Source organism: Lotus japonicus, chromosome 5, assembly GCF_012489685.1.
Source record: "Lotus japonicus ecotype B-129 chromosome 5, LjGifu_v1.2".
NCBI lineage: Eukaryota > Viridiplantae > Streptophyta > Magnoliopsida > Fabales > Fabaceae > Lotus > Lotus japonicus.
This window is the reverse complement of record NC_080045.1, coordinates 13,073,011-13,087,001: the sequence shown is the minus strand read 5'-3', so window position 1 is coordinate 13,087,001 and position 13,991 is coordinate 13,073,011. Positions and strand designations below refer to the sequence as shown.

At 36.5% G+C, this 13,991-nt stretch overlaps 1 protein-coding gene across 3 annotated transcripts; it reads left to right on the top strand.

The window, feature by feature from the left end:
- Nucleotides 1-131: 131 nt before the first annotated feature.
- LOC130717039 (uncharacterized) lies at nt 132-8,360 on the top strand. 3 transcript variants are annotated; one of them, XM_057567133.1, is made up of 11 exons: nt 132-281; nt 379-424; nt 2,145-2,218; nt 4,377-4,473; nt 4,974-5,026; nt 5,206-5,293; nt 5,414-6,003; nt 7,325-7,549; nt 7,628-7,684; nt 7,756-7,804; nt 7,895-8,034. In XM_057567133.1, exons 3-10 carry the CDS (start codon nt 2,168-2,170, stop codon nt 7,759-7,761), a joined length of 1,167 nt encoding a protein of 388 aa, XP_057423116.1. In that variant the 5' UTR covers nt 132-281; nt 379-424; nt 2,145-2,167; the 3' UTR covers nt 7,762-7,804; nt 7,895-8,034. The 3 variants fall into 3 exon arrangements, with proteins under 3 accessions (XP_057423116.1, XP_057423114.1, XP_057423115.1); XM_057567131.1 differs by lacking the exon at nt 7,756-7,804 and having other exon boundaries at nt 134-281; nt 7,895-8,360; XM_057567132.1 differs by lacking the exons at nt 2,145-2,218; nt 7,756-7,804 and having other exon boundaries at nt 134-281; nt 7,895-8,360.
- The last annotated feature ends 5,631 nt before the right edge of the window (nt 8,361-13,991 follow it).

Below are 13,991 nucleotides of genomic sequence, written 5' to 3'. Positions count from 1 at the left end.
GACGGTGTTGTTGACAGCGTTATTATGACATGATAACGTCGCGAATAGAAAGCGACCACAATCAGAACCACTGAAAATCCAACACGTGTCCCCTCCCTCCGTCTAATAAACACACAATGTGCATGACAACCGAGTTTCGGAAAAATAAAAATAAAAAAAAAAGAATTTTAATAGCCATTTGGATTCCGCCGCATAATAAACTCACACAACACAACGCACCTCCATTTCGTGTCACTTTTTGGCGGTTCTAGCCTTTTTCGGTTTCAATTCAACACTTCCAGGTTCGATCTTCAACCTAGGGTTTGCTTCTCTTCTCGTTTCTGCTTCAGATTTCATCTTAATCTTTCTGTTTTCTGCTGATTTCACTTCTGGTTTTAGGGATCGGTTACTTCCAGATTGCTGCTTGGTGTCATGAACTCACGAGGTAGGGTTTTTTTCGGTTTTCGTAACTTGTTTCTTCATTTCCATTTTCTCGATGAATTTGCATGCGGTTTCTGAATCACCTCAATTTTACTCAAAATTAATGGATTGCGTTGCTTCTGTAGCGTATGATATGCTTTTCACTGTTCTGTGAACATTGATTTTATTTAATTTTTTTTAAGCTTTCAATTGATTTATTTATTTTTTTGCTGTGTTTATTTATATGTGTTTCACATAATGCTGTTATTTGGAAGCTCATTTATCTTCTGATTTCACTGCAGCGTAACTCGATTTATCGTGGTGTTTTAGGTTTAATCTAGATCATCTTTGTAATTATTAGCTTTTTGGGCTAGGATTGTTTTTTTAGTTCACTTGCATTGATAAAATTTAGTATGAGGATAGATGGTTAAGGTCATCTTAGTATCTGATTATGAGTGTGTTGTTTGAAGATAAAAGATAATAATTATGTGTGGGATAAGGAAGAGAATAATTTACGGCGATGTGTGGTTCTGGTTCTGGTTCTGGTTCTGGGTTGTTTGTTGTCTGTAAATTGAGCAGTGTATGGAGTTTTTATTGAGCTTTGGCCTTTGTGTCGTTAGGACTGTTTTTGTGGTCTCCATATGCTGTTTGGCCGTAATGCAAAAGGATTTGAGGGCTTTGTAGTGCTGTGTTGTGATTATGGTTTTTATTGTTTCTTCTTTTTTGTTTATTGCTGGGAGGATATTCGTCTTCCCACTTGTTCTCATTTCTCTTTTCCCCCATTAATTGCATTGATTTTGAATTTTGACATGATTTAGTAACGTGTTTGAATTACGTTACTGATAGAAATACTATGATAAAACACTCATAGGTGATCTGAGATATGAAAGATTGAAAATGGACTATCAGGTCAGAGAGCTTTGTTGGTATTATTGTAAAAGAAGTAAAATAGATTAGATATTGATTTGACAACTAAAGATGGTTGTTTTTGGTAATATATATGCATTCTTTATTTGAAGAAATGAGTTTTGCACTATTCCTTATGGATTAGATTTCCTCCACATACACTGATTTGAGCTGAGATTCTGATCTGGATGGTCATTTATGATCTCGATTCCAATGATTGAATGGTTGGTTATGATCTGGATGGTTGGCACCTACACATCACTGATGCTCAACAGCTCAAGTAAGGAAAAGATTAAGAATGAAGAGGATGGATGCTTAGGTTCCATGCCTATGATCCTTAGCCTTGTGCTTATAGATTAAGTGTCAGTGCATGAGTAGGAGTCTTCCTCCTGATCTGATACCACCAAAATTCAGTTACATTTCCCCATTAGGAAGTGGAGCTTCCAGACAAGGTAATAAGCCTTACCCTGGACTAGCAGAGAAGGGGGGTTGAATCCATCTAATCGAGTCTAACCTATGCTGGTTCTTGAGCCAAGATCCCAGCCTAGAACAAGTACATCAATTTGCCTCATATGATTTTTAATTTTTGTATTACATTTAAGTTTACTTTAACAGTTGTACTTTTGTCTTACTGCTTGTTCTTTCCAAGTTGCAGTTGCACAGTTCGGACATGTGAATGTATTTTAAAAGTGAATAAGATCTTGCATTTGTATTAATGCGCTCACATATTTGAATGCTGTAGCTTGCTTTTATTCTTTTTTTCACAAATATTTATTATGTCAGATGACTATATAAATACGATAAAGAAAGGAGCAAACTAATGCTCATTGAAATTGTAGGATAATATTCAAAAGAGCATTAGATGGATCGGAAAGATTATTTGCGTAAGTGTTCCAATATGAAATGCCAAAGGGTAAGGATTTTGTCTATTGGTCATGTCTTTAAGTACGTAGATCATTTATCCTATCATGTTGTTTACATTCTTCTGCATTGTGCAACATCAAGAGAGTATCTATTTTACATGCATGATTATTATCAAGAATAGTGATGAACTACATTTTCATGTTGTTAGAGAGAACCAACACTCTCCCTAGAATTTCCTTAATACAAACTAGATACCCTTTTCTTTTCCCTTGTCCCAATTTATAGCCTATCGCCTCTCACTTTCTACTTATCTCTTAACTAACTAAGAAAGGGATTTTCCTAACTAACTAATGGGTAATCTATCATTACTCCCCCCCACCCCCCTGAATATTCACCTTGTTCAACGGTGAAGGGTTGTGAAATTGCTCGACACCAAATTCCTCCAGTGTCCGTTGTAGTTTAAAATTACCATTGCTATTATCCTTTAATCTTGAATATCCCTAATAGTTTCTACTTAAAGTAATTTTCCTCTGCAGACCCCAGCTCTCTCCATTAACTTGAGACCCTGGCCCATTTTCTTAGCAAGTGGTTGGAAGGTCTATCCTTTGTACTTTGCGCTAACTCCATTCGCCACCTCTTTCTCTGTGTCTCCATACCAACATGTACTTGCTACCTCCAAACAACTTTGAGACACCGAAAACAGTGCACGTTACTCAACAATTTCCTTCCTCCTGAAGCAAGGTATCAAGAAACTATTCTCCAGCAGTCTCATTCCAACTTAGCCTCCGCCTTCTCTCAAATTGTGTCGCTACTCAAGAACGACGTGGTACCCCTTACCTTTCTCATCGTCTCTGCCATAAGCGAAATTTCAGCCACCATGTTGGTGCCGTGGATTGGGGGTTCTTTAGGTGAGAGCAAGCAGCTCATTCATTGGACCCCTACCGTTCATGGTTGCAATCTGTTCACTTCCTCTCTGCTTACCCAACACGCTCCATCCCAGGCAGCTAAGGCTAGCATGCTCGCACCATGGTATGATGGTTTTCAGCGGAAAAAGCTTAGCTAAGATGCCTAAATACTTGTGCCTCCCTGTCCTTGTTTTTGCCTTCAGCGTCGCTTTTGTCACTTGACAACCCTTTATGTGCAGTGGCTCCGGTCTTTGACATGCACAACCTTTGTTTCTGCCACCAACCATACTTCCATAGCCTCCTGAACACCTGACATCCTTCTTGCTCTTGCATGTAGGTTGATGTTCATTTGCCTCGACGGAAAGCGTTGGTAGAGTTGCCACCAAATTCAAACTATATCCTGGTCCAACTATGCTGTTACGGTCATACCTCAACTAACCTGTCATCCTTTTCCCTTTGGCACCCTTGACTAGTGCGAGTCTTCCGCCTCCAATTGTCGTTGCTCTTCCAGTCCTCCTAAGCACCACCTCCTTCAAAACGTTCATTAGCATCTCTATTATACTGGCTGGCCTCTTTGTATTGATATCCATTCACTGCAGGTTCATTTCCTTCCTTCCTTGCTTCATCATTGGTTTCTCCTACACCACCACAGTTCCTTCTATCCTCTCGATCTTCCCACCTTGCCCGCTGATTAAATAATAATTTTTATTTATAGTTTTCTTTAAATGTTCAGTGCTGGTTTGAACTTCTATCTGAAGGATTACAAGGGTGATTTACATTATAGAGTGAAATCAATGATTCAATCCTCTCCACATTCAAATGTACATCATGGTCCCTTTAGGATTAAAAAAAACTGCCTACTGGTTTTCTGCAAAATAAATTGTCCTGTCCAATTTTATTATTTTTTTTTATCAAATTAATTGAACCAGTGCTGATATGAACACATCTCAGACGTGATGAGTGATGCCACAATTACACTTGTAGTTACTGATTGGTGTTCACTTTCTGAAACAAGTCAACTTCGTTTATTTGATCGATTGTCTCATTCTTTTTAGCATGTGTAGGTAACCTTTACCTTTAAATTTAAGTCTTTCTTGGCCTGCTGTATACTAGGTTCTTGCAGGCTCAATATTTTGAGTTTTTGACAAAAGCATTTTAGTGTTGTTTGTGTTAACACTTCAGTAGATTTTGACGTCATTGTTTCCAAGTGCTCTTATGTTACTATTTAGCTAAAATGTGAGAAGTAATATGATATTGCTGAAAGCATATAATTTATGATGTCTCTGTTTTAAATTTCCCTAGGTTAAAGTGGATGAATCTGTACCTATCCTCCAAGATGAAGTAATGGAAGTTGAGCATTTGCTTGCAGAACCTAGAAATGATCATGTTTCAGTGGATGGTATATTGTATTTTAATGAAGATATTAAGGAAATTCTATAATGCTGCAATATTTTCTATAGATTTCAATTTGGTTTAAAATTAAGTGTTGGTAATTCTCAAATGACTTAAAAAAGTCTATTTTATTCTGCTACTTAAAGTCCGTTTTTCAGGGGATGGATTTTTTTTTTCCTGAACTCTGTTTCTGAAAAAGTGGAACAAATGAAGTAAAATGATGAGGTGAAAGAATGAAAAAAGCAGCAAACTGTTTGAGAACCTGAGTATTTTTTACAGAGATTGCTTTTAAGTTAGGAACTAATGTTGCATCTTTTAAGATATGAAATCAAACTTTTTACACTATATTTGAGATTTATGTTGGATTCGATAACTTCTTATGGTTGATAAAGCTATGCTGGCTGTCTTATTTTCTAAGCATAATGATAATATTTACTTTCAAACTGCAGTTATTCTCCTGGTTACTTTTGATGTTGTATCTTATAATAGTGTTCTTACATTCACCAGGCAGTTTATATCCTCATACAACTTTGAATGGCAAGGATGATTTGGAACTGGAGGTATTTATTTATGCTTTTTTTTTATGTTAAAGCTGCATATTGATTGTCTCTGGCTTACTGCTCGAGTTTATCCTAATGCCTTATATAATGTCGATTGCATGGTATTTCTGTTTCTTTGGTACAATTTGTTTGTCTTTATTTTGGGTATTAAAACTATCTTTGATAAAATATATTATTAGGTCCTTGACGGATTGCTGGATGATGTTGAAATCAATGATCTCGGAGGAACTGATTTTTTCCCTGGTTCATGTGGAGAGTATTTTTTGGGTAAGTTATTAACTATCAAGATGCTTTGATAGAAAGGAAGAAAAAGGATTAGTTTCTGCTTCCCCTTTTTAGTTACTCCTTTCCGTTGTACATATTGTAATTTATTTGTTCACTCTACAGATTTTGAATTTGCCAACATAGCTGAGACACCAGGCTATGATCCTTGTGAAGGTTCATTTTTGCAAAACTCAAGTTCGGAAAGTCATTCTTCAGGCTTAAGTGGAAGTAGCATAATTGGTGGCGTCTCAGAATCAACAAAAATACCCATTTCACAATCTGAATGCAAAAAAAATTCTCATGGTGCCTTCAGGAACCATCCAGGTCAACCATCAAATGTGGATTGCATGTACAACATTTCACTTGATTTACATCATTTGCATGGGTTGAATAATGATCATCCTTTGACTGGTGATATATTGTCATACGAGAAGGAAGATATTTCTGTCGAGAAATGCAAAACTTCTGCACCCAGAGAGAAGAGATTCCGAAAGCCCACTCAGAGGTATATAGAAGAATTTTCAAATTCGAGGTCAAAGGAAAAAGTACCCACTACTGCTACCAAAAATAAAAATTTGGGTGTGTCATCTTGTGATGAACTTCAAATAAAAATTAAAGCATTGAAAAAAATTACTGGCAAGAAGTCTAGTGATGGAAATAGTGATGTGACGCTTTCTGAGCTGCAAGTTCGCAGGGGACGTCCAAAGAAAGAGGTATTGTTTTCTTTGCTGGGCATTTTAGCCCTGTCTATATTTTCTTCAGCATACGAGGACCCTTTCTACGCAACCTCCCCCTCCCCCTTGGGCCAAGAGGGAGAGAGATTCTTCAATCGTATTTGTATATTGTGTATTTATTATCTTTTGGATCTCTTTAGATGTGCATCCTCAACTGGTTTAGGATACTTCTGTGTGAGTTTGAAACATTGAATATTAGAGATACAATGGATAGGGTTTGGACTGTGTACTATAGATATAGATATTAGTCGTTCCCATGGATGGATTTTAAGTTTTTAACAAAATAGAGGTGCCCATATGCGCAGGGTTAGTAACACTAAGGCTTGTGCCCTTGCCCTTACCCGCTTTTTACCTGGATTCATTACCTGCTTTTCTGTTAGCTTTAAGTGTAGTCTTCTGAGATGTATTTGTTTGACAAATTAGTACATAAATGTTGCAAAATATTATTAACATTGAGAAGTCAACAAAAAATATAAATATTGATTAAATGTATCCATGTATATTTCAATTGAAGAAATATTAAAAAATCATCTAATTTCTGATTTAATGGCATAACAAACATAACCATTAGCTTATTTGAGAAGTTATTAAAAAATCTTTCAAATCCTAATTACAGAACATAATAAATAAATATATAATGTGGATTTGGGTAGGGTTGAGAATCAGAGTATGGCATAAACAAACATAACCATTTCTGATTTAAGTGCATATACTTACCTAGAAAATCTTGAGTTTATTTCAGTTATCTTTTTAAAGGAGCATGAACAAGTTATTTACCCAAATGCACCTGTAATGGGTAAATACACACCCATATTAAAGGTATTTTTTTTTCAGAAACCTGGGTCTTATTGCTATCTATATTGGATATCAATATTCGATTTTGTGACCTGTGTAAATTTATCAATTTGTATTCATCGGGCGTCCCTGTGTCTTGGCTCCAAGTGGGATCGCTTCGCAGTGCACATTTTTCACTCAGGATCATTTATCACCTTTATTGTGGTAGTGAATTTATATTTATTTAATTACTAAAGCATGAAATTGTAGTTCTTAAATGCAGTTCTAAAGGTTTATGGCCGTTTTTTAAACTGTACAAGTTGAAACAGAATGGTCCCTGTGGTTTCGGTATGAGGTTTCGTTATGATACTTAAGTTCAGTACAACATTAAATTCTTCTCTTGTAAGTGGAATATTGTTAATTTAGAGTGGAGACTGCATATTGATGTAATTGCCTAATAATCGTGGCTGATGGCTGCAAATCTAAATTATTTTCCCCATTTAGTTATACTGATTTGTTTGTGCAGAAACTCGAGTATGACAACGGGCCATCTCCATCGGAGTCTGGGGATGAATATTTCACACCAAAAAGTTCGAGAGGGAAAGATCGAAGACAGCATCAGAGAATGTGGACTCTCTCTGAAGTGGTAAATTTGGTTGATGGCATATCTGAATATGGAGTTGGTCGATGGACTGATATCAAGAGGTGTTTGTTTTCTTCTTCAAGCTACCGAACTCCCATTGATCTCAGGGTACTTCACTAAGCTTCACTAATTCAGTTTCTCATCTTTCTCCCAATCCCATGTTTTCTAAACGTGATATCTCTGCAGGACAAGTGGCGTAACCTTTTAAGATCCAGCTCTGCACAGAAATGCAGCAAGAAAGAGGTTAACTTTCTTTTTTCCCTTTACTGAACCTTTTGTCTGTTCATTGATTTTTCACTTCACTTGAATTTCAGTTGTAGCTCACTTGATGTTGTTTCCAACTCGCCAATTTTATCAGATGTGGTACTTACATAAAGTTTATTTTTGTGAATATGCTGGTAAAATTTAGTCTGCTGACAAGTGTATGTATAAACAATCATTTGGTGATTGTAGGCTGAGGAAAACGACGACATTGCCCTACGTCCCTTACCATCTAATGTGGCACGCCGTGTGCGGGAATTGGCTAAAATTCACCCATACCCAAGGCAGCGCGGCTCAAAGAAATCCGGCATTAACCAAGTTGGTTCTGTGATAGCTAGTCAAAATAACCGTTCTTCTCCAATTAGTCTTAGGAGAAGAGGTGTGCGTATGAAGAAGTGAACTTAGAAGTAAACTCCTGTGTAAAACGGTCCAGTGAATCCATAGTCAACAAAAGAATCTTGTTGAAATTTAGGCATCACATTTGCAAAATTTTGTACTTCCATGTTATTTCTGCTTGTGTATCTACTACAGAGGCATAGAGATTTTTACAAGAGATTATGAATTGTAAACTTGAGGAATCAATAGTTGGCCTGTGTAGTTTGCGATGCCTAATGCTTCAAGTTCGTCAATAGCATGGTTTCCTTTAGTGGACTTGTCATATTGCCTGACTATTGTGTTAAATATTGTGTCCATGACTTGCTTTTTTAAAAAGATCTTAGTGGTCATCCTCGTGAGATAACTAGGATCCTGTCCCTCACTCTGCTGCAAGGCATTGTACCGCGCAGCTCATCATGATTGCGACAAACAATTCTGAGTTTTTTCTTGCAGCATTTTAGCGGGTGTTTTAACTCATGCCAATAAAGGTTGACAAATAATGTATAGATGTGCCTTTGTGCTGCGTCATGAGAATGTCAAATGACGTGGTCTTTTTACCCCTTGTGGTGTACATCAGAAGAGAAGAGTGGAAGTTATGAGTCAGACTTTGGTTATGATTTTGATTCCTATGGTGCTCCATGACTCTGATGCTTGTGCACATAGTTATCCTTATGGAATCCTCCCTTGAATATGAGCCTCTAATTTTGTAATGAGCTCCCCCCTCGACCAATACTCATCCCTTAGAAATCGGATTTATAGTGGGAGTGGGTTGAGGAATATTTAGGTCAAACACCCTTGGATCAGTAGGAGTTTGTTTAGAATCTCCTAAATCTAGCATGTTCGTTATGCATATCTTCATCTATATCATGGCTTCTCTGCCTACCCTCTATCTTAGTCAGCTGTCTAACATATATCGGTTGACCTCACTTTTTAACCGTAATAATTCCTACATCTTATGAATTGGATCCATTTTCGATTTTAAAATCAGAAAACTTTGAGAATAACATGAACATTATGAATATAACACCTATCCTAAGGTTCCCTTTTAATACTTGACGAAATCCAACTTGCTCGAATCATGGCTTCTACGTAATGTATTTTTCATGAATTTTTTTTTGTCAACACAATCTTACCCAAAAGATCATTTGTGCGTTTATTTTGACATTGCAGTAATATAATTGATTCCTATTAAAAAGTGGAATCAATATCCTTTCAAACTCATAATATATCAATATCACGTCACATGTAAAGACTAGAGATTCTTATTAGTTAGATAGAATACACAATTTAGATGTATTGTAGTACTTCACAAAGACACAATAGGCTAATGTTGTACTTGAACTTTGAGTCTACTTAGAATGCATTTCAATTTTGTAACAAATTAACAACACTGACCTTCCTAGCCGTCAAATGATCTAAAAGCAAGGTTTTCATATCTCAACCGACACTAAACTATGTTATGAACTTGACGCGGTAAACAAGAATGAACATGGAGTTATGCTTCCTGGAAGGAAGCATGGAGAGGTGTTAAATGAGGGATAAGGAGATGGGGCAGACAGTTAGTTAGGGAGAAGAAGTTGGAGCCAAAATGATGAAATGAATGCATGTGATCACAGTGACAGCTCAAGGTAACACAGGAATGCACGTGCAAGGGGAGCAAATGGTGTCTAATCAAATCAAAATGGCTGCGTGTGAACCATAGAGGAAGACGAGAAGGAGAGGGCTCAGTCACCAACCATTTCCCTTTGCCTCCTCTGCTTCTTATATATATCTAAGTGTGTTATGTCACATAATATCTTCTTCACCCACCCGTGGCCCAAACCTCATGTGCACTATCAACGAACCTTATCTATCATCTATCACTCACTCACATGCCCCCCCATTGTGTACAATTGCATTTGCATCATCATTCTTACTCATAATGTGATAGTGTTTCCTCAATATTGGAGTTTCATTTTGATCCAACCATGAATTCAATTGGTGACTTTGGAAATTGTAGGTAGTGTTTGTGTTTATGTTGATTGCATACTAAATGGATTTCTATGTGTTTTGACTTGGCCCTCTCTTGTCTCTTTCGATTTTTTTGTACTCGTTTAGTAGACTTAAATATAATTTTTATCCCAGTAAAATTTGTAACTATTGATTTAAGTCAATAGTTAAAAGTGAAGTGGTTTTAGTCCCTACAAAACATTAAAGTCATGTGGTTTTAGTCTTTCATGAGATACAAACCACATTTTCTAAAGATTAAAAGTGGATACACTTTTTTTTTTCAATTTCAAAGAGATAAAAAGAATACTTAATCCCTTATTACGTCGGCTTTCAACAAAACTTACAAAAGACCGTTATTTCACTTAAATGTCGAGCGAACTTGGTCGAATTTTACATAAGTTGTTTTAAATTGTGAGTTGAGTGATATTCTTTTTATTTATTTTGGCATCCTGCTAGGAGCAAATTCGAGGAAGCGTGCAACTTGACAACCACTTTTGCAAAAGGTTTAAAGAAGGCTCTTATTTTGGTGAAGTAAATGTTTATCATTTGGAGGGCGTATAGTTTTGTTAAAAATTGTACTATCCTCAATGCCAATTTTCTTCATTTTAGACTTCATGGCTCCAAGAAGGTATTATTTCTAAACTATTGAAATTCTATTTATGATGTTTTTGTGGGGAAAGGTTCAAGGAGGATAGAGTAGGGATGGCAATTTCCACTTGTATATGGGGATCCCCGTGGGGACTGCCCCGTTTGGGGCCCCGATCCTGGGGAATTTTTCCCTGTGGGGGTGGGGATGGGGACAAAAATCCCCCCGAAACAAATTTGGGGATGGGGATCACCCTCCCTGCCCCGCGGGGACCCCGCCCCGTATATATATGTAAAAAATTAATAATACCTTTAATAATCAAAGTCAAGTAGGTAATTAAAAAATATAAAGTATCATAGCCAATTATATAGAGTTCAAAAAAAAAAAGAAGCCAATTATATATAAAAGTTTAAAAATAAGAATACAATCAGTCGGTTGTAAAAAAAAGAATACAAACAGTCAATTATAAAACCCTAGATTTCTTACCACTATAAGTATAACCCTATTTCACATTGGCGATGACTTGACTGCGGGATGATTTGTATTTTTACAGAGTTTAGACTTTTTTCGGCGTTGACTTTTGAGATATTTTGGATGATAGACTTCACATTTTTTTGGATTGAATGTTGAATTTTATATGTCAATTTTCTTATTTGTAGACTTAATGTTATGAATTTTGATCAATGTTATTTGAACTTCAATATACATTTTCATGGAATTTGACATGTTCTATTCTCATCCGTGGTTTCTATACATTTGTGGTCCAGGAAGAAATTTGTGTATTTTTTATATTTAATTTAGTTTTATTATATTTTTAATGATGTGTTAATGGTCCCCATGAGGACCCGTGGGGAGGTGGGGATTGAGGATGAGGTGAAAATTTACCCCGCCGTGGGGAATGGGGATGGGGACGGGGACAAAAGAGAGATGCGGGGACGGGGATGGGGGGCCACTCCCCGCCCCCGCCCCGCGCGGGTGCCATCCCTAGGATAGAGAATTGAGTGGCATGGGAGTACATTAGTAAAAAAAGAGAGAGAAGGGTGGTCGGGTGTGAGAAGATTGTAATCTTTTAATTTAGTGTATTAGGTAAATGGTTGTGGAGATTAAAGGGGAAAATACTTGCTGTGGTGTGGGGTCATTATTTTGAAACATGGGAATTCATTGGAGAATTACCAAATTATTTGTACATCTTGTGGGTCATCTTGTGATTCTGCTCATTTGCTTTTAGAGTGCTTTGTATCATCTATGCTTTGGTACACAATCTTACAGTGATTAAGTGTATCATCTTTGCATAATAGCCCTCAGTAACATCAATTTCAAGAATTACCTTCTTGTACGTTCGAAAGAAGGAAGAGCTAGATGATGATTTGACATGCAACGGTTTGGTCAATTTAGCTCACTCGGAGCAAGCATGTTTTTAATTCTAACGAGCTTTATTTACATGATATTGTGCATTCAATTAAATTAAAATCTTATTGACGGCTGAAGGCATGACAAAAATAACCCACTTTGAAAACAAAGATTAGATTTATCTTCTAAACATTTTTTAGAACATCAATCTCATATAAGATCGACTGCACTATCACCAAATAAAACACCACACAATATAAAACAGACCGCTATTTATATTTTCTACGTTTTTTCTTTATCCGAAATGTCATCTTTAATCTTCCAACAGATCTAAAAGCGCTACCTCAATCCAACTTATTACTTTTAATCTTTGCAGAAGATGGAAGATGATATTTAGGATGAAGATGTTTATCTTTTAACGTGTCTTTGGCCAAAGTTTTAGATCGTAGTTATAGACTTGTATGTTCATTTTGTACTCAATTTTAATAATATGGATTTGCTGGTTTAGAAAAAACACCACTTACATTAGTGTCATCTACTCTAGTTTAGGTGTGAGAGAGGAAACACTAAAAGGAGCAAAATATGCGGAAGAACATTGATTGCATTTTGTAATGTGAAGTGAAATAAACAGTACGTACTGTGTAATTTTCATAAGATCCATTGAAGGCCTTTTCTGAACCATTCAACTCTCTCGTTGTCTCATCTGGAAAACAGTAATGATCATGTGGCAAACTGAACGCGCCATTGTTTTCAACCAACTAAGCACAACCCACATTTGTCTTAAAAGGGATGAATCAATGTGCTGTCTCTCAATCATCTCTCTGACTCTGAGCACTATCAGTATAAGATGACCAGGGAAGTGTGAACCTGAAATTGCTGAATTTTCCATACAGAATCTAGTTTATATTCTCTCCATTTAATTACATTATTATTATACACGATGGAAACTAAGACTTCAAACAGTACTCTCCCCTTAATCTCCAACCTTTTCTTAACTAAAACAAAGTGAAGTTTTACTCATACAAATTGTTTGTGTGGGTTTTTTCTTCTCTTCTTCTCTAGAATATAAGTGTTCTTCCAGAATTTGAGCAAATTAGTCCTCTCAACAAGTGTAATGATGCTAGCGGAGAGTACGGTGGCCGGTGAATGCAGTGGTGCAATGAATGTCCACAACGAAGGAAATGCCCGCAAAAAATAGACCAAAAAATACTTTGAGGCTCAATTCAGCTCAAGATTCCAAAGAGAATCTTAAAATTTAAAAGAGTAATAAGATAGCAAAATGAGTTGTCGAAATAGCTTAGAATGCAATCAAACTATTTATAATGGTTGTCTTATTAAGAATATAGGTCATTTACCGTTGTTAGCCTACCATTTAGGTGACATTGGCCGGGTTTTAACCTTTGCTAAGCTTACTTGACCATAGTTCTAACAACTTAACTTTAATAATCATGTGTAACTAATTGGTTCGAAAAGTGAAAGTTATGTGCTTAGTCATTCTTCACGGGTAGACATTGGTGATAAAATCATTTGAGCCATCAAGGATGATAGTCGGCCAAGTGGTCGTTTGGGTCAATCATAACAATGAGGTTAGGCATACATCTTAAGCAACTACTCATGTTTGGATCAACATTTTTTTATCAGAGCTAATTGTGACACTTAGTAGCTTACTCATAAAAGTTTCTCTCCAAAAACTTGCATTTCAATCAATTACAGAAAAAAGTTCAACCATGCAATTAAGCCAATTAAATTCCATAGAACATTGGAAGGGAATCAAATCAAAGATGTCAGATCCATACAGGGTCAAAGTTTTAAGGGGGAAGAACTGTGACTTCCATTCTACTCTGCAGTAAAAGATACGTCCTTCCATCCCTTTTGCAACGCATAACCCATTTCCTGCACTCCTGAGAGCGATGCTGGGAACAGTAAAACTTATCCCAAATCCATTTGCATCAGGATAGCTAGCTACTAGGAGACTTAATATATGACAAT